The 24,308-nt window shown below is 42.2% G+C and overlaps 2 protein-coding genes across 2 annotated transcripts in view; one reads left to right on the top strand and one right to left on the bottom strand.

Moving 5' to 3' along the window:
• Positions 1-12,610, bottom strand: part of rad21b (RAD21 cohesin complex component b) — a 47,984-nt gene extending 35,374 nt beyond the window's left edge. Inside the window, exon 1 of the mRNA XM_073038350.1 lies at positions 12,454-12,610. The gene's annotated coding sequence lies outside the window, so the exon portion shown is untranslated. The remainder of the gene's footprint in view (positions 1-12,453) is intronic.
• Positions 12,611-20,604: 7,994 nt separating this feature from the next.
• bend5 (BEN domain containing 5) overlaps positions 20,605-24,308 on the top strand; it is a 50,734-nt gene continuing 47,030 nt past the window's right edge. The window contains exon 1 of the mRNA XM_073038270.1: positions 20,605-20,947. Within this exon, the coding sequence (XP_072894371.1) occupies positions 20,725-20,947 (223 nt within the window). The 5' untranslated portion in view covers positions 20,605-20,724. The remainder of the gene's footprint in view (positions 20,948-24,308) is intronic.

Here is a 24,308-nt window from a genome sequence, read left to right as displayed (position 1 = left end):
TGCCCAGGCTTGTTCCCTGGAGAGGACACAGTCCACCAGAGACACAAACCCATGATCCCCTGGGATCGATGGCTGCCTACTATGTGGAAATCTGGGGCAAATCTTGGACCTGGGCTCAGATTTGACTATTCCACTAGAGCAACACCAACTTTCACAATAGATTTTTCAATTTAGATTAAGGAATCTTCCCATTTTGCACATGACAGTTTAAACTCTGGCCAAGTAGAGCACACCTATTAAAATAAAAAAAATACATTGGATGCCAAGAGAAAGTACACAGAATTAAGTTAGCTTTTTTAAAAAAAACTTTCTTAAAAAGATCAAAAATGCAACATTTATTTTTCTTATAAAGCATTTAACAGATTCTGAGTGAAAAAGGATGGGGGGGGAATGGGTGTGTGTGATTAGTTAGTCCCTGTACAATCAGATTTCCACAGTCCCACCTCGTTTATAATCAAATTCCAGTACATACTTAGAGCAAGACCTTCATCTTTACTAAAATTCCATTCCACTAGTTTAATTTCAATGACTTACTTCACCAGGCAGTGCCAAAAGCTATTTTGTGCCAAAGTCAATCCTATGGCCATTGAGAATGCAATGTTCTGCTAATGCTGATTTCTCTGGGTAAACCTCCTGTGATCCTTGATTTGGGTTGCTGCCATGCACCCCATCTGGCTGATATACACTACTCTGCATTAACAGGGAATCCTGTAATTACCAGCCCTGAGTCCCAAGTTATCTTTAAACCATTAGGCTGCGATTTGAGCTTTCTTATAGGTTTGTGGATGGTATAAATCCAGTATTTCTCCAGGATCCTGGTGATTCTTCCAGAAACAGTGGAAATATAGGGAAGACAGGTAGTCTTCAGATTCTGAGTGATTTTGAAACCCTCTGTCAAAGATATTCACAAGCCTTCAATACATCCCACTTTGATAACCAATAAGTCTTGTGATGTCACGAAGACACATGCTGTTGCACCTTAAAATATACTGGAAGAAACTGTGGACTATTCACTTGGACAGCAGATCTTATCTACCGTAGATTTCGCACTACAGAGCGCACCTGATTAAAAGCCGCTGGCTCTAATTTTAGAAAGAAAATCAATTTTGTACTTGTACAAGCCGCACCGGATTTTAGGCCGCAGGTGTCCCACGTTGTAATATGAGATATTTACACAGAAAGATATTACACGTGAGGATTTTTTAACTTTTAATTAAATCCGTATGGTAACATAAACAAATACATATTGCAAATGCTTTTTTTCGAACCGTGCCTGTAACACGGCTACTTTTAAATATACATACGTATCGGTAACACACAAATTACGTTGCGTATACTTTTTTACTGAACAACATTCCAATATCTCCTAACGACTGGTAAAAAATATATATACTGCAGCCTACCAGGAAAAGTTATTGATCGCCTTTAACTTAAAAGCAGCGTTTTCGCTCGGCTAATGTGCTCCCCCCCACCTTCCCGTTTATCGCAAAACGGTATTTCCCACAAGACGCGGCGAAATCGGATGTGACGTCATAGCATCCCGGGATGTAGTACAGAAAACAAATATAGTTAAAACACTTCTAACTTTAACTAGAAAATACTAACAAATGAATTACTAAGCGAAAATATTATAAACTAAATAACTGCCATAAAGGCAGCACAATGCTTTTCTTCGAGTGTTTTCCATGTTGATGAGGGTGAGTACAAATGACTGATTTACAATAATTTAATTGTGAAAGTGCGCTTGATTTATCGTACAATTTCATTGGACCTCTGTGAACTACTCATCAATTTTATTGGTCTACTGTTACGAGGCAAAATGTTTTTGGCGGCATGAAAAAAAATCATGCATTAGCCGCACCGTAGTAAAGGCCGCAGTGTTCAAAGCTGTTCAAAATGTGGGAAAAAAGTAGCGGCTTATAATCCGACATCTACGGTAATATCTTCTAACTGTCTAAATTTATATTTCCAACCAATAGGGGAAAAATCTTCAGTGTTTATCACCACCAGGAGAATCAGAATCAGGTTTTTTATCACTGGCATGTGATGTGAAATTTGTTAACTTAGCAGCAGCAGTTCATTGCAATATATAATATAGCAGAGAGAAAAAATAATAATTAAAAAATAATATTAAACAAGTAAATCAATTATGTATATTGAATACGTTAATTTAAAAATGTACAAAAACAGAAATACTGTACATTAAAAAGAAAGTGAAGTAGTGTCCAAAGCTTCAATGTCCATTTAAGAATCAGATGGCAGAGGGGAAGTAGCTGTTCCCGAATCGCTGAGTGTGAGCCTTCAGGCTTCTGTATCTCCTACCTGATGGTAACAGTAAGAAAAGGGCATGCCCTGGGTGCTGGACATCCTTAATAATGGATGCTGCCTTTCTGAGACACCACTCCCTAAAGATGTCCTGGGTACTTAGTAGGCTAGTGCCCGAGATTGAGCTGACTAGATTTACAACCTTCTTTCGGTCCTGTGCATTAGCCCCTCCATACCAGACAGCGATGCAGCCTGTCAGAATGCTCTCCATGGTATAACTACCAAAGCTTTTGAGCGTATTTGTTGACATGCCAGATCTCTTCAAACTCCTAATAAAGTATATAGCTGCAGTCTTGCCTTCTTTATAACCTCATCGATATATTGGGACCAAGTTAGATCCTCAGATATCTTGAAATGGAGGAACTTGAAGCTGCTCACTCCTGATCCATCTATGAGGACTGGTATGTGCACCTTCGCCTTACCCTTCCTGAAGTCCACAATCAGCTCTTCCGTCTTACTGACGTTGAGTGCAACGTTGTTGCTGTGGCACCATCCCACTGGTTGGCATATCTCATTCCTGTACGCCTTCTCGTCACCATTGAAATTCTACCAGCAATGGTTGTATCACCTGCAAATTTACAGATGGTATTTGAGCTACGCCTAGCCACGCAGTCATGTGTACAAAGAAAGTAGAGCAGAGGCCTAAGCACACACCTGAGGTGAGCCAGTGTTGATCGACTATATGCTGAGCTATAGTTGATGAACAGCATTCTGACATAGGTGTTTCTGTTGTGTAGGTGGTCTAAAGCTGTGTGGAGAGCCATTGAGATTGCGTCTGCCATTGACCTACTGTGGTGATAGGCAAATTGCAATGGGTCCAGGTCCTTGCTGAGGAAGAGTTCAGTCTAGTCATAAACAACGTCTCAAAGCATTTCATCACTGTCAATGTGAGTGCTACCAGGCGATAGTCATTAAAGCAGCCCACATTCTTCTTCTTAGGCACTGGTATAATTGTTGCCTTTTTGAAGCAAGTGGGAACTTTTGCCCATAGCAGTGAGAGGTTGAAAATATCCTTGAATACTCCCACTAGTTGGTTGGCACAGGTTTTCAGAGCCTTACCTATCGGGACCTTGGGCCTTGTGAGGGTTCACTCTCGCATTGAGTTCATCTGGCAGTGAAGCATCGCTGCCATTCATAATATTGGGTTTTGCTTTGTAGGAAGTAATGTCTTGCAGACACCAGTCCACCGATTCAAAGCAGTCCTGTAGGTGCTCCTGTGCTTCTCTTGTGCAAACCTTCTTGGTCCTCACTACTGGTGCTGCAGTCTTCATTCTCTGCCTATACTCAGGGAGTAGAAGTACAGCCAGATGATCAGACTTCCTGAAGTGAGGGCGTAGAATAGCATGGTAGGAATTCTTGATGGTACTGTAGCAATGGTCCAGTGTGTTGTTTCCTCTGGTATTACAAGTGATCTGTTGATGGTAATTGTTTAGTGATTTTTTCAGACTGGCCTTTGTTAAAATCTCCCAAAACAATGGTGAAGGCGTTAGAGTGCACTGTTTCGTGCATGTTGATCCTATTGCTCAGATCATCTAAAGCCTGCTTGACATTGGCCTGAGGTGGAATATCTTTACTGCTAGATATTCCAGGTCTGGTGAGCAGAATTGGGACAGCACTGATATATTTGTGCACCAAGAAGAGTTGATTATGAGGCATACTCCTCCATCTCTGTTTTTTAGAGGCTCTACAGATCTATTCTGACGGTGTATAGTAAACCCGTCAATCTGAATCGCTGCATCTGGTACAGGAGGAGGTCAACCAGGATTCCGTGAAAGAAAGGACACACGCTGTCCTAATGTCCCTCTGATTCGGCAATCTAGCTCTGAGATCATCGATTTTATTCACCAGAGACTGCACTTTTGCCAACAAGATAGTCGGTATAGGGAGCTTAAAATCCCGTTTCCTCAAACGCTCGTAATCCTGATCTGCGGCCGCGCTTCCTCTGAGGTTTTCTCCATGGGCATTTCCGACCACAGACTGTGTTGTTTCCATCTTTTTAAAGCAGTGATAGTTCGTTTAAATGCACTAAGACATCTTTGTTGACTGTACTGACCTTGGAAGTAGTTGTGTTTTTTAGCTGTAACAGGCTGAAATGGGAATATTTAATCATATCCATTGAGAGTACTGCTGCTACTTGAGTCGTGCCTAGGCGCTTTGGAATACATAAACTCCCAGACTTATTTCCTGTATTTATCCAGCTTCACAACAAAACTCACTCAGGTGAAATACCCTGTCGCTGCACGACATCCATTAAATGGTCTTTCCTGCTCTCCTTGTTCTGTTAATCATTGAATCTGTTCATTTGTTAATATTTATTTAAGTTTGATAGGTTACAATAAGTACATTTAATATCAGAGTAATGTATACAATACATATCCTGAAATTCTTTCTCTTCGTAAAGTACTTGGAGTACCGTGTCCAGTTCTGGTCGCCTCACTATAGGAAGGATGTGGAAGCATTGGAAAGGGTACAGAGGAGATTTACCAGGATGCTGCCTGGTTTAGAGAGTATGGATTATGATCAGAGATTAAGGGAGCTAGGGCTTCTTTGGAGAGGAGGAGGATGAGAGAAGACATGAACAGAGGTGTACAAGATATTAAGAGGAATAGACAGAGTGGACAGCCAGCGCCTCTTCCCCAGGGCACCACTGCTCAGTACAAGAGGACATGGCTTTAAGGTAAGGGGAGGGAAGTTCAAGGGGGATATTACAGGAAGGCTCTTCAGAGAGTGGTTGGTGCGTGGAATGCACTGCCTGAGTCAGTGGTGGAGGCAGATACACTAGTGAAATTTAAGAGACTACTAGACAGGTATATGGAGGAATTTAAGGTGGGGGGGTTATATAGGAGGCAGGGTTTGAGGGTCAGCACAACATTGTGGGCTGAAGGGCCTGTAATGTGCTGTACTATTCTGTTCTATGAACATCCACGTAAACAGAGGAGTGCCCCAAAGAATGAATGACAGTTAAATGCTAGAACCCCAAAGCTCCCCAGCTCCCCCCTCCCATGCAGAAGCAAAGCGACGGCCCCCTCACCCACCAGCCAAAAAGCTTCAGCATCCTCCACTGACCACACAAGCATGCAGCAAAGCATCAATATAAACGCAGCACCCCAGACTGCTCGTTCACCCAGTATTCGACATACCACATGCACTCTCTTCCCCTAATAAGAGGAAAAGAGGTATCCCTGTATCAGCAAGTGGGGAAGCATAACAAACAACTCATTGATTTAGAGAGGTGTTAAAAGTCTGTAGTGTCGCTTCTTCTGACTTCTGAGCTGAAAGATTACTGACATTTGTGTAGGTGACTGTTATGCTAATTGTTGTTTGCTCATTGCTGTCTGCACTATTGTCTTGTAAATTGTTGGTTGCTATTCTGTTGTCTGTTACTGTATTAACCTGTGTTTTATGCTTGACACTGAATCACAATGAATTCTGGAATGTTTCACATACTGGTAATAAATTATTCTGATTTTATCACTTTTAAACCTTTATTGAAAACTTCAATCTTGATCTCAAAGAGATCAGAATTTTTCACAATCATTCATGGCTATAACTTAATTAACACATTAATGTCCAAATTTGTGGCCTTACTAAAAGCTCGTGCAAATAAAACACAGCGCAAAAGGTGGATCTGTGGTTTCTCTTCTCCAAGGTGAGCACAATTTGCTTTATGCTAAATTGAAAGCCTAGGGTTCTGCAGGAAAGAGTGTTCAAGTGCCCCAATGAAGGGTGGAAACAAATAAAAGGAAATGTGCTGCATCTCCTGTATGAAAGGGGAATGAAAGTTGGTGAATATGGAACAGTGAAGCAGAATTGCAGCAGAACAGTACCTTCAAATTGTTCTGGAATAGGATGGAAGGGTGCTTCATGATTTCTTTTACAGTGAGGATTACCATGTGTTCTCATGAGTTTACTGATTTCTGCTATTCACTCTGGAAACCGGCAATCACCACTAACTATAAAACTGGGTGACATAAAATAATTGCAACCTAATTAATTTCTTTCATATATTCAAGTGAACTTGCATGTGATGGGAGTTTCTTGGACCTCCAGGTAGTCCACAGCAGGGGTGATTGATAAGTTTGTGGCCATAGGTCGAAGGAGATGAGTTATACACCTCTCGTTACATGCACGTGCAGTTAAACTTTGAGTGATTATGCAGAAAGTTTGAAGTTAATAACTCATCTTCTACCTTAGGCCATAAACTTATCAATCACTCCATGCTGTGGACCACTTCTGGAGGTCCACAACGCCGACTTCTACAAAGAAGAGATCCGTATGCCCCACGACCACTGAACTAAGTGTGTAAATGTAGGAGGGGACTATGCTGAAAAATAAATGCGCTAGGTTTTCTAAAATTGATTCCATCTACCTTAGGCCACAAACTTATCAATCACCCCTCGTAAATATGGTTCCTTTGTAGGACCTCACGTAAATCCACAGACAATAACTTATCTTTAAAATACATAGTTCAGAATGTCTACTGATATTGTACTGTCAACCAGGAGTTGGACTCTTAATCAAATTGTTCAGCAAACATTTATTTAAACAACATTACAGCAAACAGGCTGCAGATTCTATGTAAAAAGTATGGATACAGTAAACAATACATTTCCAAAATATCTTTCCCTGATAAAAGCCTATTTATTCTGAAAAGATGCAGGGAAATTCTATAATGTCAGCAGAAAGCATAGAGTGCAGGGTATTAACAAAGAAACTGGAAAGTCAACTCTGGTCCCTGAATGGCATCTATGTTCTGGCAGAGCACTCACTGCAACAGCCAATTTACTCACAATGTCCCACATAATACAAACTCAAGATTCAACATTTTTTAATATCATTTCCAGTACACAAGTGTAAAAGAGATTGAACTGTTACTCCAGAACCAATGCCGCACACAAAAAACACTAAAGAGCACCATAGTAAAATAAAACACAATAAGAGTAAATATATTAAATAGCTTCTATACACAGATTGATTGTATGTCCATGAAGTGATGCTAGACACAGGAGTGATATTCAGAAGGTGACACTGAAAGGAAATGATAAAGTTGGAGTGGTGGGGAGTTAAGAGTGGGAAGATTTTGCTCAGCTTTTCTGCTTGGGTAAAGTAACTGTTTTTGAGTGTGGTGACCCTGCCATGTAGATTCCTCTGATGGAAGTGGTACAAATAGTCCATGAACAGAGTGGGTGGGATCCTTCATAGAATCGTTGGCCTTTCCCAGCATCTTTCTACAAATATGTCCTTGATAGTGTTGCTGATGATGCGTTCGGCAGTTTTGACTATTTTTGAGGAATAATCAGATGAGCAACACGGTGCGTCAGGTAGCATCAATGGTGGGAAATGGACACTCAAACTTTACAAGTTGAGATCCTTCATATGGACTTGATTTCAACATTTAAGAAAAGTTTGGATAGGTTCATGGATTGTAGGGATATGGAGGGCTATGATCTCAGTGCAGATCGTTGTGAGTAGGCAGCTGAAATGGTATGGCCATGGACTAGATGGGCAGATGGTCCTGTTTCTGTGCTGTATTTCTCCTTGACTAGAAAGAACAGCCAGTATAAAAATGTGATGGGGGAAGGGAAGGTGGAGCAAGAGTTGGCAAATGGATCTAGGTGAAAGAGCGGGTAGAGTGGGAATGATAAGTGGAAGTGACAAAGGGCTGAAGTAAATGGAATTGATCAGGACAGGATGTTGGACAGTGGGATAATGCACTGAGTTGAGAGGAACTGGAGAAATGAATGCGTGGGTAATGGGCACATTGAGAGGGTGGGGAGGAGAAAGAGTAGGGGTGATGCAACTAGTGGGATAGAGGCGAAGGGGAAAATCAATGAATTGTTTCAACCGTAGATATCTGTACTTGTATTTGTATTTACTTTATTTCTTACATCCAAGGGAGTAAAAAAATCTTAATGTTGCATCGCCTTCACAATGTACAAGCAATGAAGAGGGGAAATGTGGGAGGATATTGCCCAAACACTTAAGATTGTAACATACACAAAATGCTGGAGGAACTCAGCAGGGCAGGCAGCATCCATGGAAAAAAGTATAGTCGCTTCTTGGCCTTTTGGCTGAGATCAAATGTAGTCGACATTTCAGGGCCAAGATCCTTCAACAAGACTGGAGAAATGTATACATGCATGCAGAGTCAGATGTGCAATCAGATCAATGTGCATTGATAAATCTGATGGCCTGATGAAAGAAGCTGTTCCAGAGTCTGTTGGCCCTGGCCTTAATGCTGCGGTAACATTTGTTAGACGGTAGCAGCTGAAACAGTTGGTGGTTGGGGTGACTGGAGTCCCTGATGATCCTCCAGGCCCTTTATACGCACCTGCTGCTGTAACTGTCCTGAATAGAGGAGAGTTCACATTCACAGATGCACTGGGCTATCCGCACCACTCTCTGCAGTGTCCTGCAATTAAGGGTAGTAGTTTCCATAACAGCCAAGGACACAGCCAGTCAGGATGCTAATGATGGTGCCCCTGTAGAAAGTCCAGAAGATTTAGGGTCTCATGCTGAACTTCTTCAGCTGTCCGAAGTGAAAGAAACGCTGCTGTACCTTTTTCACCACACAGCAGTACGTACAGTCCAGGTGAGATCCTTGGTAACGTGTATACCAAGGAACTTGAAACTACTCATCCTCTCAACTACAAGTCCCATTGATGTCAATAAGGGCTAGCCTGTCTCGGTTTTTCCTGTAATCCGTGATCAACTGCTTTGCTTTTTAGAGCATATTCAACTCTGGTAATGGACTACTTGTACCTCATCATCAAAGACAATCAGGCACTGCAAACCTGAGAGATTATGAACAACAGCATGACTTAGCCAATTTACTATCTTGACAGTATCAGTTCATGGGTAATTTCAGTTATCAAGAATATAAATTTGAACACAGATTGGTTATAATGGAAAATTAAATCATATCACCAAGTGTGAAAAGAAACAAAAAAATAGCCACCTGTGTACTTGCTCAGGTTAAGAGAACACATTGACTACATACCTTAGGGAAATGAACTGTGTGATGGGAAAAACAAGGAATTGCCAGGTAATACAGAACCTAACTCAAGCATCAGAATCAGGCTGGTACCATTGATATTCGGCATGTAAACTATGCTGCAGCCTATATTTGTAATTCTTAACTTTAAAAGTTTCAATGTCTTCAACTGAATATTTTTACTAAAGATCAAATTTTGTTTGCATCATATTGTTCCTCCTATTGAAAGTATCTTTTGGAATAGAGCATATTCTTTAAAGTTCATTACTTTAAACAAAAGCTCTCCAGTACAACTCCAAAGTCAGAGGTATGCAATACACCTTCAGCAGTAGAATGGTGTAGTACAGGGGTCAGCAACCTTTTTGCCTCTGTGGGCCAGATTGCGTATTAATGAGCGGATGGTGGGCCAGATAAATGCCCAAAAAAAAACTTGAAATATGGGAATTATCCATTTAAATACATCAAATTATGTATTGCCTCAAATTAATGACTAATGCATGCTAGAAAATCATTTGTGCTTAAGGTTGCCTACCCCTAGTGTAGTATTTTCATTGATTAGGTTGCTTACTTCCAAATATTTAGTTTAAACACATTTCTGAATTTTTTCAAAAAACACAATTCAGTGCTGAAAAACATGAACAAACTTGTAGCTTTTATAATTCTATTCTTAAAAGATTTTTTTCTCTGATTACTTTTGCCAGTCCTTCATCTACCAAAAACTTCCGTATCTAGTAAAAGTGTTTGCAGATCAACCTGGTACATTATAAATACAGTATATTATAAATGAGGAAATTCTTTGTAATGAAACCATGAATAAACAAACATGAGAAAATCTGCAGATACTGGAAATCCAGAGCAACACACAAAATGCTGTACAAACTCAGCAGGCCAGGGAGCATCCATGGAAAAGAGTAAACAGCCAACATTTCAGGCCAAGACACTTCATCAGGACTGGTTTTCAACAGTCAGCTTTTGTGCAATATCTGTCAGCAAATGGATTGTCAAAGACAGGATTTGTCATAAATGCAAATTTCCCAGAAATACATTTGCAAGAAGAGGGATTTTAAATTAGCATTTTGATGGGGTGGGGGTAGAGGAAGATTGTATGCACAGTTAAATGATCCACCACAAACAATCAACCTTAAATATCGAATGAACAGTCATGGTCACTCATAATATATCAGTAAAATAAAGTGAATTTTAGATTAACTCCTAGCTTTTTCCTTAAACATAATATTCAGAAGGGAAAATTACTATGACTAAAGTTCTCTCACTCACATAGTCCTTGCTGCAAGTTAAGTTTTCTCCAAACATAAAGCACAAATACATATGTAATGTCAATCTCGTCTGAAAAGATGTATAGAATCCTGTTGTAAATTCAAGATCGCCATTGACTCCTGAGTATTGTTGGCTCACAACCCCTCAAGTCAGAGAAGAAATACTCAGGATGGTACTGAGAACCTTACATTTTCTTATTAGGGCAATGCAGAAGCTGTGTAAATGGTGAAAGCAATGCACCCATCTACTATCTTCCACCTATCTAAGAGCATCTAACTGGCCTCATTAGCTACTCTGGAACCTTGAAAAACAGATTGAACAAGTCCTCTTCAATCCCAAAGGAAAAACAGCACTATAATTTCTCCTAACCACAAATAAGCATCAAATAATCCTGAGCAACATACACAGAATGCTGGAAGTAAAAACAGATGATATTTTGGGCCAAGATCTTTCTACAGGACTGGAAAGAAAGGAGGAAGATGCCAGAATAAAAAGGTGAGGGGATGATAAGGAAGACTAGCTAGGTGAGGGTGAAGCCATAGTGAACAGAGGTAAAGGGCTGGAGAAGGAGGAATCTGAAAGGAGAGCATAGTAGACCATAGGAGAAAGGGTAATATGGGAATTTATAATTAAATTGTTTTAAACAACCAATAATTAAGAAAATATTTTGAGTCTATAAATCCTATATGACACCAAATCCTACATTTTATAAAAAGGTTATCACCAAAATAATGATTCTGCCTTCCACTACAATTCTAAAATATTGGTACCTGGCATCTTTCAAAGCATGATAGATGGACCTTCCAAACAAACTTACATATTGTAAACTGAGCTTATGTTTAGAAAGTTAAAAAAAAAGCGACCTAGGCGGTAATACCATAAAGTTTTCACTTCAGCCTTACAGTAAAATACGTTCAACCTGACATATTTATTTTAAATTAACCTGCGCTATTGGGGCTTACTTCGTGAACAAAGGTACTTGTGACACCCTGCACATAAAAGGAATAGGTAAATTTAAGTGATTTCCCTCACCCCCCTCCCCGTTGCTATGAACGAACAGATCAAAATAAGAGAATACTCTTACAATGTTGCAATGTCGATAAGTTTAATATGAGATGTGAATGTCAACATAGAAATATCAGGAACCCTACAGCTCAGTAATGACAACGAACAGTGTTATATTAACAGAATTGTAACCTTGCGGGTTTGCCATTCTGGCGCCGAAAAGACTGTACTGTAATTGACTATAGCTTAATTGCAATGGGCACAAATCTAAACCGGCCTGAATAAAGCGCGGGCTGAAGAGAAAATCTTTAAACTGTGTAAAATTCGTGCAGAGCCGCATAATCGAAGTCAGCGTCGCAATTACGCGAGAAATAACTTAAAAGACATTTTAGGAAGCCGTGTGCGGCGAAAACACAAGAGGTCTCCAACAATTACCGATTTAACGCTGGCACAGACCGCTATCTAAACCAGTTTTCCAATACAAAAACAACATAGCCCGCAATAAAATAACAGTTACTCTCCTCCTGGCCCAGCTGCTTCTCAGTACGAGAAATAGAGAATAACGCGGCAATTCGAGGTCGAGGCCTCATCCACTGACGCCATTTTACCCGCATCGCTAAGGCTATTTCAAGAGGAAAGGGTACTCTATCTGCCGGTTTGCTCAGCTTTCCTCCCGCCCTTAAACGACAGCGCAGAAGCCCCGGACTCGGGAGACAGGCCGAGGCCCGAATCCGGGCCCTAACTCCTCCGCGTAGGCGCTGACGTCCGCGTCCCTCCTCCACCACAAATAAAACCCTTAACGTCCGGTTGCTGCGGACCACAAAACACGAACGCTTGCAGCCGTCACTTACGATGAAAGGTGCACTGCACGACCGCAGCCAGATTGCTTGCTTTGCGTTACTTCCCCTCGCCCGTCGGTGCAGACGCCGCTCCGCACAACACCGCGGTACCCGCAGCCTGCGCTCGACAAGATGGCGGCAGCCGCTGCTACTTCCCGCCCAAAGAGGTTCAAACGCACCGGATGTTTACTGTGCGACGGCTGGAGGAGGGGAGAGTGAGGGTGGGCAGTGACATCAGGCGGGGCAACTGTGAGGGTGGGGAGTGACGTCAGCCGGGGCAACAGTGAGGTCAGGGGGGATAGAGAAGGGAGAGACATCAGATGGGGCAAGAGTGCAGTCAGGGGGAATAGAGGAGGGAGAGTTGGGAGGGGAGAGATATCAGACAGGACAAGAGTGACGTCGGGGGGATAGATGGGGTGGGAGAGAGAGAGAGAGAGAGAGAGGGGGGGGGGGGAGGGAGAGAGAGAGAGAGAGAGAGAGTGACAGCAGGCGGGGCAAGAGTGAGGCCATGGGATAGAGGAGGGAGAGTGGAGAGGTAAGAGATGTCAGACAGGGCAAGAGTGACATCAGGGGGGATGGGGAAAGACTGAGGGTGGGGAAGGGGAGAGAAGGATGTCAGATGGCAAGAATGAGGTCAGAGCAGTTAAGGGGAGAGAGGAAGGGTGGGGATGGGGAGAGTGAGGTCAGATGAGGCAAGAGTGAGGTCAGGGGAATACACAAGGAGAGACTGAGGGAGGGGGGGAGAGAGTGATGTCAGACGGGGCAAGAGTGAGGTTAGGAGAACAGATGGGGTGAAAGTGAGGGGAAGGTGAATAGACAGGTCATGAGTGAGATGAGAGGGAACAGACAAGTGAGGGTGAGGGGAGGATTTAAGTCATAGGAGAGCAAAGTGAGGGGAAGGAGACCTGATGATGAGAAAAATGGCGTTTTCCAGATTACACAAGGAAATCTGAAGATGCTGGAAATTCAAGCAACACACACACAAAATGCTGGTGGAACGCAGCAGGCCAGGCAGCATCTATCGGAAGAAGCACTGTCGAAGTTTTGGGCCGAGACCCTTCGTCAGGACACCAGATTTTCCAGATTATGAGGGTTTTTAATTATGGGTGATGTCTTCGTGAGGCACCACTTAACCAGCAGTTTCCATCATTGAGGACCCTTAATATCTAGGACGTGCTCTCTTCTCATTTCTACCAGTCAGAAGAGCTTGAAGACCCACGTTTAGGAACAACTTCTTTCCACTGCCATCAGACTTCTGAACAGTCCATGAACACAACCTAATTTTATTACACCATTTGTTTTTGTAAGTTATAGATATTTATGTCTTCGCACCGTACTACTTTCAGAAAACAACAAATTTCATTATAATGAAATATGTCACTTATAATAAATCTTATTCTGAAAGTGTGAGCGGGAACCAGAGTAACAGAAGGAGAATGAGCAAAAGAAGGAAAGATAAATTATTGTTCTATGGACTTAATGAGTATGCCTGCAAGAAAATGGATCTCAGGGTTCAAAGGTTAAAAGATTCATTTTACTGTCAAAGCATGTATGTTTACAAATCTGATATTTGCCTTCACCAGATAGCCATTAAATACAGAAAGACTATGGGTGCTGATGAAAGAAAAGATATCAACTCCCTCCCCAAGGCACGAAAAAGAAAAAGAGACAAAACGCACAGACTCCAAAATCCCACCCCACGGCAAAAAAACAGTGAAAATAACAATTCCTGACTGCCTCACCCACAGAAAAGAACAGCAACAGTAACAATCCCTGTCCCCCTCATTCGCAAAAAACAACAGCACTATGTTACAGATGTGGAGCAACTCTGATGGGCCAAAGGGTGCAAAGTCGCGCCCTCCTTTTTGAGAATCACAAAATCGCTATTATTTCGGGTCTGATACCCAGGAAATGAGAGAGATACACATCATGTCAGTAATGAGAGAGAGAGATGCAGGATCACAGCAAAGGCAGTTGTTATAGACAACGCAGAATACACAACAAGGTGGAATGTCTCCGAACAAAAGCAGAACGGAACCACTGATTACTGCTATTGTCTCTTGGAGAAGGAATTGTGTATTGAGTACTGTACTATTCATTGAAACCCCTCAGGGGTCAACCAGAGTGGTCTGGTTGAGGGATTGCATCATCCCAACCTGATTGACATCTGAGACCCCATGAGTGATCTAGTTAGCTGAAAACCAAGTCTAGCTCCTAGCCTTCATATGTGGCTTAACTACTAAGCTTGGCAGAACTATTTTTACTGACAGGAGAAAAGGCAAAGGCAGGCTACTGGCACCTTAAGAAAAACAGTTACTTCAGGCAGATGGGGCTTGTCAGCCGTGATTGGCAGCTCATTCAGGAGAAGGAAAGTTTTGATCTTAAACATCTGTTGCCTTGTGGCTTTACACACTCTTGGGGAAAGCTTCAGTAGTAACACCAGAGGAAATATCTAGAGGTGGAGTCCCTTAGGCAGTCTTGCATTGAATTCAGCGCTGACTGGTAACACCTGCAATGCCACTGGTGCCAAATTGTATCGGTCTCTGTTGTTCCTTTGGATTCATCAGCTGCGTGGAGAAGGGGAACCTGCTGCATAGACAACATTGAGCTCTCCTTATCATACCGCCCTGGTTTGTGTATGACTGCTGGGACGTCATGCAACATCCATGGTTGACCCCAACCAATAGAGAGCCTTAGTATGAAGCAACGCACACAAAATGCTTGTGGAACACAGCAGGCCAGGCAGCATCTATAGGAAGAAGTACAGTCCAAGGGTCCTAACAAAGGGTCTTAGCCCGAAACATCGACTGTACTTCTCCCTATAGATGCTGCCTGGCCTGCTGCGTTCCACCAGCATTTTGTGTGTGTTGCTTGAATTTCCAGCATCTGCAGATTTCCCCATGTAGAGCCTTAATATCGTTTTGTTTTGGGTTTTTTTTTTGTATTTGCACAGCTTGTTGACTTTTGCACATTGGTTGTCTGTTTTGTTGTGTGTTGTTATTCATTGATTCCATTGTGTTTTTTGTACTTACTGTGAATGCCTGGAAGAAAATGAATCTCAGGGTTGTATATTGTGACATGCATGTACTTCGATAATAAATTTACTTTGAACGTTGAACTTGGGCCACACGTTGAGTATTGTGTACCATTTTGGTTACCCCATGACAAGAAAGACTTCACTAAACTGTAAGGAGTAAAAGGAAGACTTAGAAGAATGTTGCCAGGCTTCAAGGGCACGAGGTAGTGGGAGAGGCTGGGCAGGCCAGGACTTTGTTGCTTGAAATGTTGGAGCCTGAGAGCTGAATTTCAGAGGTGTGCAACATCATGAAGGAGCATAGATAGGGTGAATTTCACACATTCTTTTACTCAGGGAAAAGGAATCAAGAGCTGGAGTGCAAAAAGGTGAGACATTTAAAAGGGACCCAAGGGGCAACAACCTCTTTCTGCAGAGTGTAGTGAGAGTGTGTCATATATGGAACAAGTGGAAGTGGTAGAGGCTATTTGAATAATTGCCATTGGGAGCATTTAATAGGTATTGAGAGCTTATTCCCACTAACACCCCGGGCGATGACAAACTTAAGGAACCAAAGATATTTTCATTATTACCAAGTTTGTTAATAATACTTTAATAATCAAGGCTATTTGAAAGGTCTCAAATAGTGTCTGTCAACCAAATCCAGCTCCTGCCCTTCACGTGTGGCTTTGCTGCTAAGCCCAGTGGAACTGTTTCTATTGACAGGAGAACGGGCAAAGGCAAGTTACTGGCGCCTTAAAACCAGACACTTTGGGCAGATGGAGCTCATCAGCAGCAGTTGGCAGCTCATCTAGTAGAAAGCAAACTCCAGTCTCAAACCTCCACTGCCTTGTGACTATGCCCACTCATGGGGAAGGCTTTGGGAATAAACCTGAAGGGAAAATTCCAGAGTTGGAGCCCGTACGGCAGTCCTACGTTGAGTTCAATGCTGACTGGCAGCTCCTACGATGCTTCTGATACCAAACTGCACTGGTCCCTGCTGTTCAGATGCATAGAGAAGGGGAGCTTGCTACATGGGCAACAGCTTGCTCCCCATATAATACTGCCCCAGGCTTGCATATGTAGACAGCTAGGATGCAATATCCACGGTCAACTCTGACCAACGGAGGCCTCAGCAGCAGCAGCATTATTATCTAAGAGACGGATCACCTCGTTGGCAATTTTGGCTGAACTGGTTATGAATGCTTCAATCTAGTCTTTGGTAACTGCATACAGGGTCCTGTCACTGATGAGCACAACAGTGTTCTTGGAAATTCCTCTGACATGCTGTTCAATGCTCTCTACTATTCATGTTTTGACTTGTGTTTATTGTTTACATTTTTAAAAAACTTTGAATCCCATTTTCTCAATTGCAGCTCATCATACTTATTTAACTTTCATATTCCATTTTGTTCTCTATCTGTCTTCCACCTCACCAATCAAATTTTTGTGATAACCTTCCTTTTTCTCATTTTAGTAGTTATATTTAGTTAACCACGAAGCTCTCATTTACACTTTGTGGTAATAAGTCTACATTCGAAATATTTCCTTTTTTTAAGATCCTTTATTGTATAATTTTTGCTTTTGCCTAACAACTTTTGATAACAATCTACTCGAGTCATGTTCTTCCTCAAATCTTTCTTGCTGCCGCCTGTAAGGGGTTTGTACGTTTCCCCATGACTGCATGGGTTTCCTTTGGCTGCTCCAGTTTTCCCCCAGAATCCAAAGGCATACTGTACTAGTTTTGATAGTTTAATTGGACAATTATAAGTTGTCCCATAGTTAGGCTAGGATTAAATTGGGTGTTGCTGAATGGCGCAGCAAAAAGGATCTTTCCACACTGTTCCTCAATAAAATAAAAAAAATAAATAAATCTCTCATTATACTTCTGCCATATAAGAATTTTTAATTTTGATGATTTTAAACAGGGAGTCTGACATTTCTATCATTCTGTTTCATAGATGTCTGTGAAGAGTAAGAATTTCAGGTTGTATACTGCATATATTCTCTGATATTACATTGAACCATTGAATAATATTACGATTCATGTTTCCAAATGCAATTTTAGTGAATCACACCTCAGCTATCTCACTTCATTTCCGGAATTAAATGCAATACTGCTTTCTTGTTGGACTGGTAATACACAGACCAATAATGTTTTGTTCAATACATTCAAAAATTTCTGAATTATCTCTGTCACTCCCCAAGTGTATTAAAATAATTGGGTTTTCTCCTGCCTCACCTCTGTACTTGTTTCACATCTTGCTGTACATTTATGTGCTAATTTATGCATGATTTGATTACTACTTTCAAAATATAAATAGCTTTATAATGCATTAAATATTATTAGTTGCATACTGTAGATGGATTGGATGTCCAATTGTATCCGATGTTCACAGGAAACCTGTGGAGGAGAGATTTTTAAAGAGGAAAAGCTGTTGCACTGGGTTAGTTCCACTCTCTTGACAGCAGATGTCAGGGTCCAGTGGTATGAGCAGTCGTCACAGTAGGGGTCTCCTTTGGTAAAAGTGAATGACTATGACTTCTTATGTGCCTTATCTGCTGAAGAAGCAGCATGATTGGGCGGCAGGGTACATTATTGGTTAGCACCACGCTTAACAGTACCAGTGACCCAGGTTCATTTCCGGCCTCTCCTCCTGTGAGGAGTTTGTGCGTTCTCAAACATTTTCCAGCACCTCTGGGTGCTCCAGTTTCCTCCCACAGACATACGGTATTGGTAGGTTAATTGGTTATTGTAAATTATCCCTTGATTCGGCCGGGGGTAAACCGAGGGTTGTTGAGCAAAGCGGCCGGAAGGGCCTACTCCGTGCGGTTTCTCAATAATAAAAGAAATAAATGATCAAGTCATACCCGATTAAATTGATTGTTATCATCATCATATAATTACAGTCCTCGACTTCCCAGCTAACAGAAATCAGTAAGGATAGACAACCAAAATCTCTGCCACCATTATTCTCAGCACTGGTTCTTCAGACAGCGTCCGGAGCCCTCTGCTCTGCTCCCCGTACACATAAAGGGTGGCCAGATTCTGCTGCAACTTCGTTCACTCATCTGCCGGTATCCCAAACAGTAAGGAGTCAGGGTACAGGAAGGAGATCAGACAGTGAGTCCTGACAACAACGTTCCTCCCAATGTCAGCCAAAGAACTGGCCATTCACTTCAGGAAGGGGGTGGTTGGTGCACATGCACCTGTCAATGTCAATGGTGCTGAGGTTGAGAGCCTCAAGTTCCGAGGAAGTTGAACGTCACCAAGAAGCCTGTCCTGATCCAGCCATGTAGATGCCACGGCTAAGAACTACTTCTTTCAGTCTCTACTTCTTCGGGAAAACAAATAAATTTAGCATGTCCCCGTCAAACCTTATTAATTTTTTTTCTGATGCAGCATAAGAAGCGTACCGTTGGGATGCACGACGGCTTGATATGTTAACTGTTCTACCCGTGACCGCAAGAAACTGCAGAGTTCTGGAGATAGCTCAGCACATCATGGGAATCTGTTGTCTGTACGTTTCGCTGCCCCGGTAAAGCAGCCAGCGTAATCAAAGATCCCACCTACCCTGGACATTCTCTCCTATCCCCTCTCCTATCGGGCAAAAGATACAAAAAACCTGAAAGTTCTTAAACACCAGGCCCAAGAACAGCTTCTACTCTGCTCTTATAATGGTTTCCTCATCCGATAAGACTTAAGAACTCTGATTCCTGTGTTCTGAAGAAGGGTCTTGTCCCGAAACGTTGACTGTTTATTCATTTCCATAGAGGCTGTCAGATATGCTGAGTTCCTCCAGTATTCTGTATGTGTTGCTTTGGATTTCCAGCATCTGCAGACTTCCTTATATTTAAGATTTTGTAATCCACCTGGTTATGTTCTTGAACTGTTATGTGTGCTGAACAAACCAGATGGAAATGGGGGTCCAGAGCTGACTCCGCCCCCCCCCCGGAACTATGCTGCTAATGAGAGAGAGAGATGAAGAACAGAGGTAGAGGCATCTGCTACAGATAGGAGAGAGAGAGTGAGAGACAGATGATTTATGTATTATGGCTTCTTCACTGATTATTTACCTTTTGCAGCAAGGACACTTCTTTGCTCGTTAACATTCCTGAGGAGACAGCAGGGAGTGGACTAGTTTGATGGACATGGACATATTGAGTTGATGGATGGCTGATACCCCGTCAGTGGGGATAAAAGACGGGTCTGGGGAGACACAGACAGACACACCAGTGGACACTGAAAGAGTGTTGTGCACCCACAGGAAGGTGGGGGCCTGGAGGATCGGTTCAGCAGAATCGGTCTGGAGCACAGTGGATGAAGGCAGACCGGTGGGGACTTGTGTGTGTGTCCGCCCTTGCCTGGGTGACAAGTCCATCACTGAAGAACGGTCTAGCCTGGAACGGAAGGGTCATAATCGATGACCCCAACGGTACAACGGAACAAGAAGACAGAAGGTTTGCCTGCTGCAGCTGCTCATCTCTCGCTCTTGCACTCTCTCTCTCTCTCTCTCCATCATTGCAACACGACAACAACTACCTCAGCACGAACTGAATTGAACTCTATATTCTCTTATGACAATTCATTTACCCCTACACTTTGATAGAGCTTGGTTTTGATTCTTATTCCTACGCTTCTGTATTTATCATTGCTAACCTGTTTTATATGTATTTTTGATACTGTATTGCTTAGTTTACTAATAAACACCTTTAGTTACAGTACCACCAGACTCTAACGTATCATTCCATTTCTGCTGGTTTGTTAACCCAGTTACGGGGTACGTAACAGAACCATCTTGTCTACCTGCACTCAGCAGGTCAGATCAACTGCTTGACCTGCTGAGTTACTACTCCCGCATTTACCGTGTGCTATTTTGGTTTTCCAGCATCTGCAGAATTTCTTGTGTTTGTGCACTGCACTGCACTTTCTCTGTATAACACATTGTTCTGCGTTCTGGTATTATTTTACCTTGTACTACCTCAATGCACTGTGTAATGAATTGACCTACGTGCAAAACAACTTATTCATTCTACCTCAGTGCATGTGACAATGATAAATTAATACCTAGTCTTTGCAGCAACCTGCTGGCTGTCCATCATCAGCCTGACGTAAGGCATGGGCGGAGCGTTTCTGACGTCAGCCGCAGGCGGCGGGTGCTGAGGTCGGTGGGTTGTTCGCGACTCCAGGCTCCGGGTTGCGGGCGGGCGGCTCGTGCCCTGGTCTCGCGGCGTCTGTCGAACCAGAGCGCGAGGCCGCCGCCGCCGACATGTTGGCCTGCGTGCGCTTCCTGCAGAGCCAAGTGCACCACATCGTGCCCGTGTCCCAGATCAGAAATTTCCAGCCGACCTCCAAGAGCGACTTCAACAAGAAGCAAGTTTACCGGCTGACGCTGCCGGCGACGTGTCCGGGCACCGGGGCGGGAGAGCCGGAGATCGGCGCCGTGGCTAAAGGGGGTCAATGCCGCAAGGCCCAGATCCTGGCTCTGGGAGGTAGGTAACAACGCGGGCCTTGGAAGTCGCAGCACCGAGTACCCGGGATGCTTAGTGCTGTATTGGTAGTGGAAGGCCTCCGGTCGTTTGGATTCAATCCACTACCCTCTTTCCCCGGTGACCATATTGCTGAAACACGTGGCACCATCTCCGTCCCTATCGTACCGGGTAACAGCTGTTCATTGTTTTTATTCTGGGCGCCTCTTCATTCAATACCTTTGCACTCTCCTCCCACGCCCATTCGGTTTCACTCTGGTCTGGCGAGAATATTGACACGGTACTATTTCTATTATTTACTCTCGGTTTTCGATACGGAGGGATCCCTTCATCTGACTCTTCTGTTTCATAAGACAAGAAACGAGGACCCAGTTAAGAATCACTTACCTTTTATTGAAGGTGGTTAACATTCAACCATGGTACAAGTGTATATTAAAAGTTGTATATAGTGCACGGTTCCTAAACCACCATATAATGCACTGCTTTACCTTTTGGGTAACATACGTATACAGGCAAAATCAATCTGCGAATATTAAGTAATACATAGAAAATGTTGGAGGAACTTATCTGGTCAGGCAATATCCATGGAAATGAAACCCACGTTTCTGTTCGAGACCCTTTGTACATGTATTACATTATGTAAGCATAATGTGATATTAAGAAACAAAGGCATTTAACTTAACCTACTTTTCCAGTCTTAGTAACTACAGCTTTAAACTATAAATGAAAGTTTAACATTTAAATTTGACAATGGGGATCTGAGCAGACTTGGTGGGCCAAATGGTCTAATTCTGCTCCTATACCTTATGGGATCACTTTTCTAACTGGCTTCATGTGTGACTAATCTTTCATCTCTCATACAAGTTGATAACTGAATGTGTCTAATTCATAGAACTCCAACAAACCAATAATGTCCATTTGCTATAAATGTCAAAATCAGGTTTAATATCACAGGCATATGTTGTGAAATTTGTTAACTTTATGGCAGCAGTACAATTAAATACATGATAAATATAGAGGAAAAAATGAGTTGCATTGAGGTTATATATGTCTATTAACTAGTTAAGTTCAAATAAGTAGTGCACAATAGCAGAAATTAAAAAAGTAGCTTGGTAGTGTAGAAATCGGATTGCAGAGGGGAGGAAGCTGTTCCTGAATTGCTGACTGTGAGCCTTCATGCTGCTGTACCTCCTTCCTGATTGACAGTGTAAAGAGGGCATATCCTGGGTGGTGGGGATCCTTCATAATGGAGGCTACCTTTCACTCCGTGAAGATGTTTTGGATACTGTGGAGACTGGTGTCCATGATAGAGCTGACTAATTTTGCACATTTTTGCAACTTATTTCGATCTTGTGCAGTACTCTTTCCCCCTCCCATACCAGACAGTGATGCAGCCAGACAGGGTGGTCTCCATGGGACATCTGTAGAAGTTTTTGTGTATCAGTTGTAAGAGTATCTTTAATTTCCAAATAAAATCCACCTTTAAGAATTGCACCTTCATGCACATGTTCTTATTTAAGTTTTTACTTCCTGTGAATTGTGTTTGCTGTCTCTTCTGAAGTTAAGAAGTTATTATTGTTTTTGATCTGTTATTTTCAGTGCTTGCAGCTTGACTGACATTTTCAGCCTCTTGTTGCATTTTGACTATGTTGTATTGAGGTTTTGAAACTTTTAAACCATCTCTATTTCAGACTTCCAACTCTCCCTCAAGGTTTCTAGTGTACCCTGAAAAGTTCTTTCATTCTCTCCAAACAGCAGAAGCCATGTAGAGATCGCACCTTTGCCTAAGACTTGTCACACTTATCCACTGCAGCACCATCTAATTTGAATATGCCATCTTGGTGAATGTTTCCATTAATATTGGTGGTTTTCTCAGAAACCAAATTACATACCCAGCTTCTGAAAAGCACTATTGCCATTATGGGACAGCTTTCCATGCCCTTTAACTTGGAAACGTGTTGTGTATTCAATGGGGCTTATTCTGTAGCCATTTAAAAAAAACACACATACACAATAGTAATCTGAGGCCGGATGACACCCATAATATTTTTTATACTCTCAACCTTTCTGCTTCTGGCACCCACAGAACTTATAGGTTTCTGGCCAAACTCATTTTATTACCAACAGACTTGGCTATGAAAGAATCGACTCCATCGTGGTCACTTTGTTGGTTACCATCGTGGGCAGTTTTGGGCCCCTTATCTAAGAAAGGATGTGCTGACATTGGAGAGGGTTCAAAGAAGGTGCACGCAATTGATTCTGGGATTGAAAGGTTTATCATGTGAGGAGAGTAGTTGATGGCTCTGGGCCTCTACTCACGGGAATTCAGAAGAATGAGGGTGACCTAATTTAAACCTATCATATGTTGAAAGTCCTTGATAAAGTGGGTGGAGAGGATGTTTCCTATAGGTAGGAGAGGACACAGCCTCAGATTGGAGGGTGTCCTTTTAGAATGGAGATGAGGAGTTTCTTTAGCCAGAATGTAATGAATCTGTGGAATTTGTTGCCACAGATAGCTGTGGATGCCAAGTCATTGGGTATATTTAGGTAGAGGTTCATAGAGTCTTGATTGGTCAGGGCATGAAGAGATATATGGAGAAGGCAGGAGATTGTGGCTGAGAGGGAAAATGGATTAGTAATGATGAAATGGCAGAACAGACTTGATGAGCTAAATGGCTTAATTCTGCTCTTATCTCTTATGGTCTTTGTTTGCTTCTTTCCAGTCTGCACCTTGGAATTATAGCTGGGTCAAGTCTTTTGCTTGTCATTGCCATTTCTGCACTAGTCTGTACTTTATATACATCCCTTGTATATAAAACAGTTTTATCTAAATTCCCTTTTTTCTAGATTGTAGTTAGTCAAAATCTAAAACAGTCTGAAAATAGCACATTTTCCCAGTATCTTTAGCCTTACCATTTATTTGCCAAGCATCTTTTCTGATCCCTGATTGCTCCAAATATGTAGCTCATAAGATCTTTAAAGGTCCTGATGATTTAAAATGTCTTCAATGTTTTTACAACTCATTGTTTCATTGTGCAAGTAAATTTGTCAATCTGTTGTTGGTTTATTGTCTTCTGTGCCCAAACATTTGCTCTCAGAATATTTCCATACATGGACAGAGCAAAAAGCTAAGTCCTTATGTAATCTTCAAGCACACCAATGTCACTGCATTTATGCTGCCTGCCATTATCACAGCTGCACCACAATTTGTCTAACACTTAATTATTGACTTCTAGTTTAAGTAGCAACATTCTGAACTCATGCAGTGCCTATTTATTCAGTGTGCTGTACAGAAAGGCAAGCAAAAGAGCCACCAATTGTATAATTCTTATATAAGATAGTTAACACTCAATTGGTAAGAGCT

Source organism: Hemitrygon akajei, chromosome 1 (genome assembly GCF_048418815.1).
Source record: "Hemitrygon akajei chromosome 1, sHemAka1.3, whole genome shotgun sequence".
Lineage (NCBI taxonomy): Eukaryota > Metazoa > Chordata > Chondrichthyes > Myliobatiformes > Dasyatidae > Hemitrygon > Hemitrygon akajei.
The sequence above is the reverse complement of the archived record's forward strand: the minus strand, read 5'-3'. Positions and strand labels throughout refer to the sequence as shown.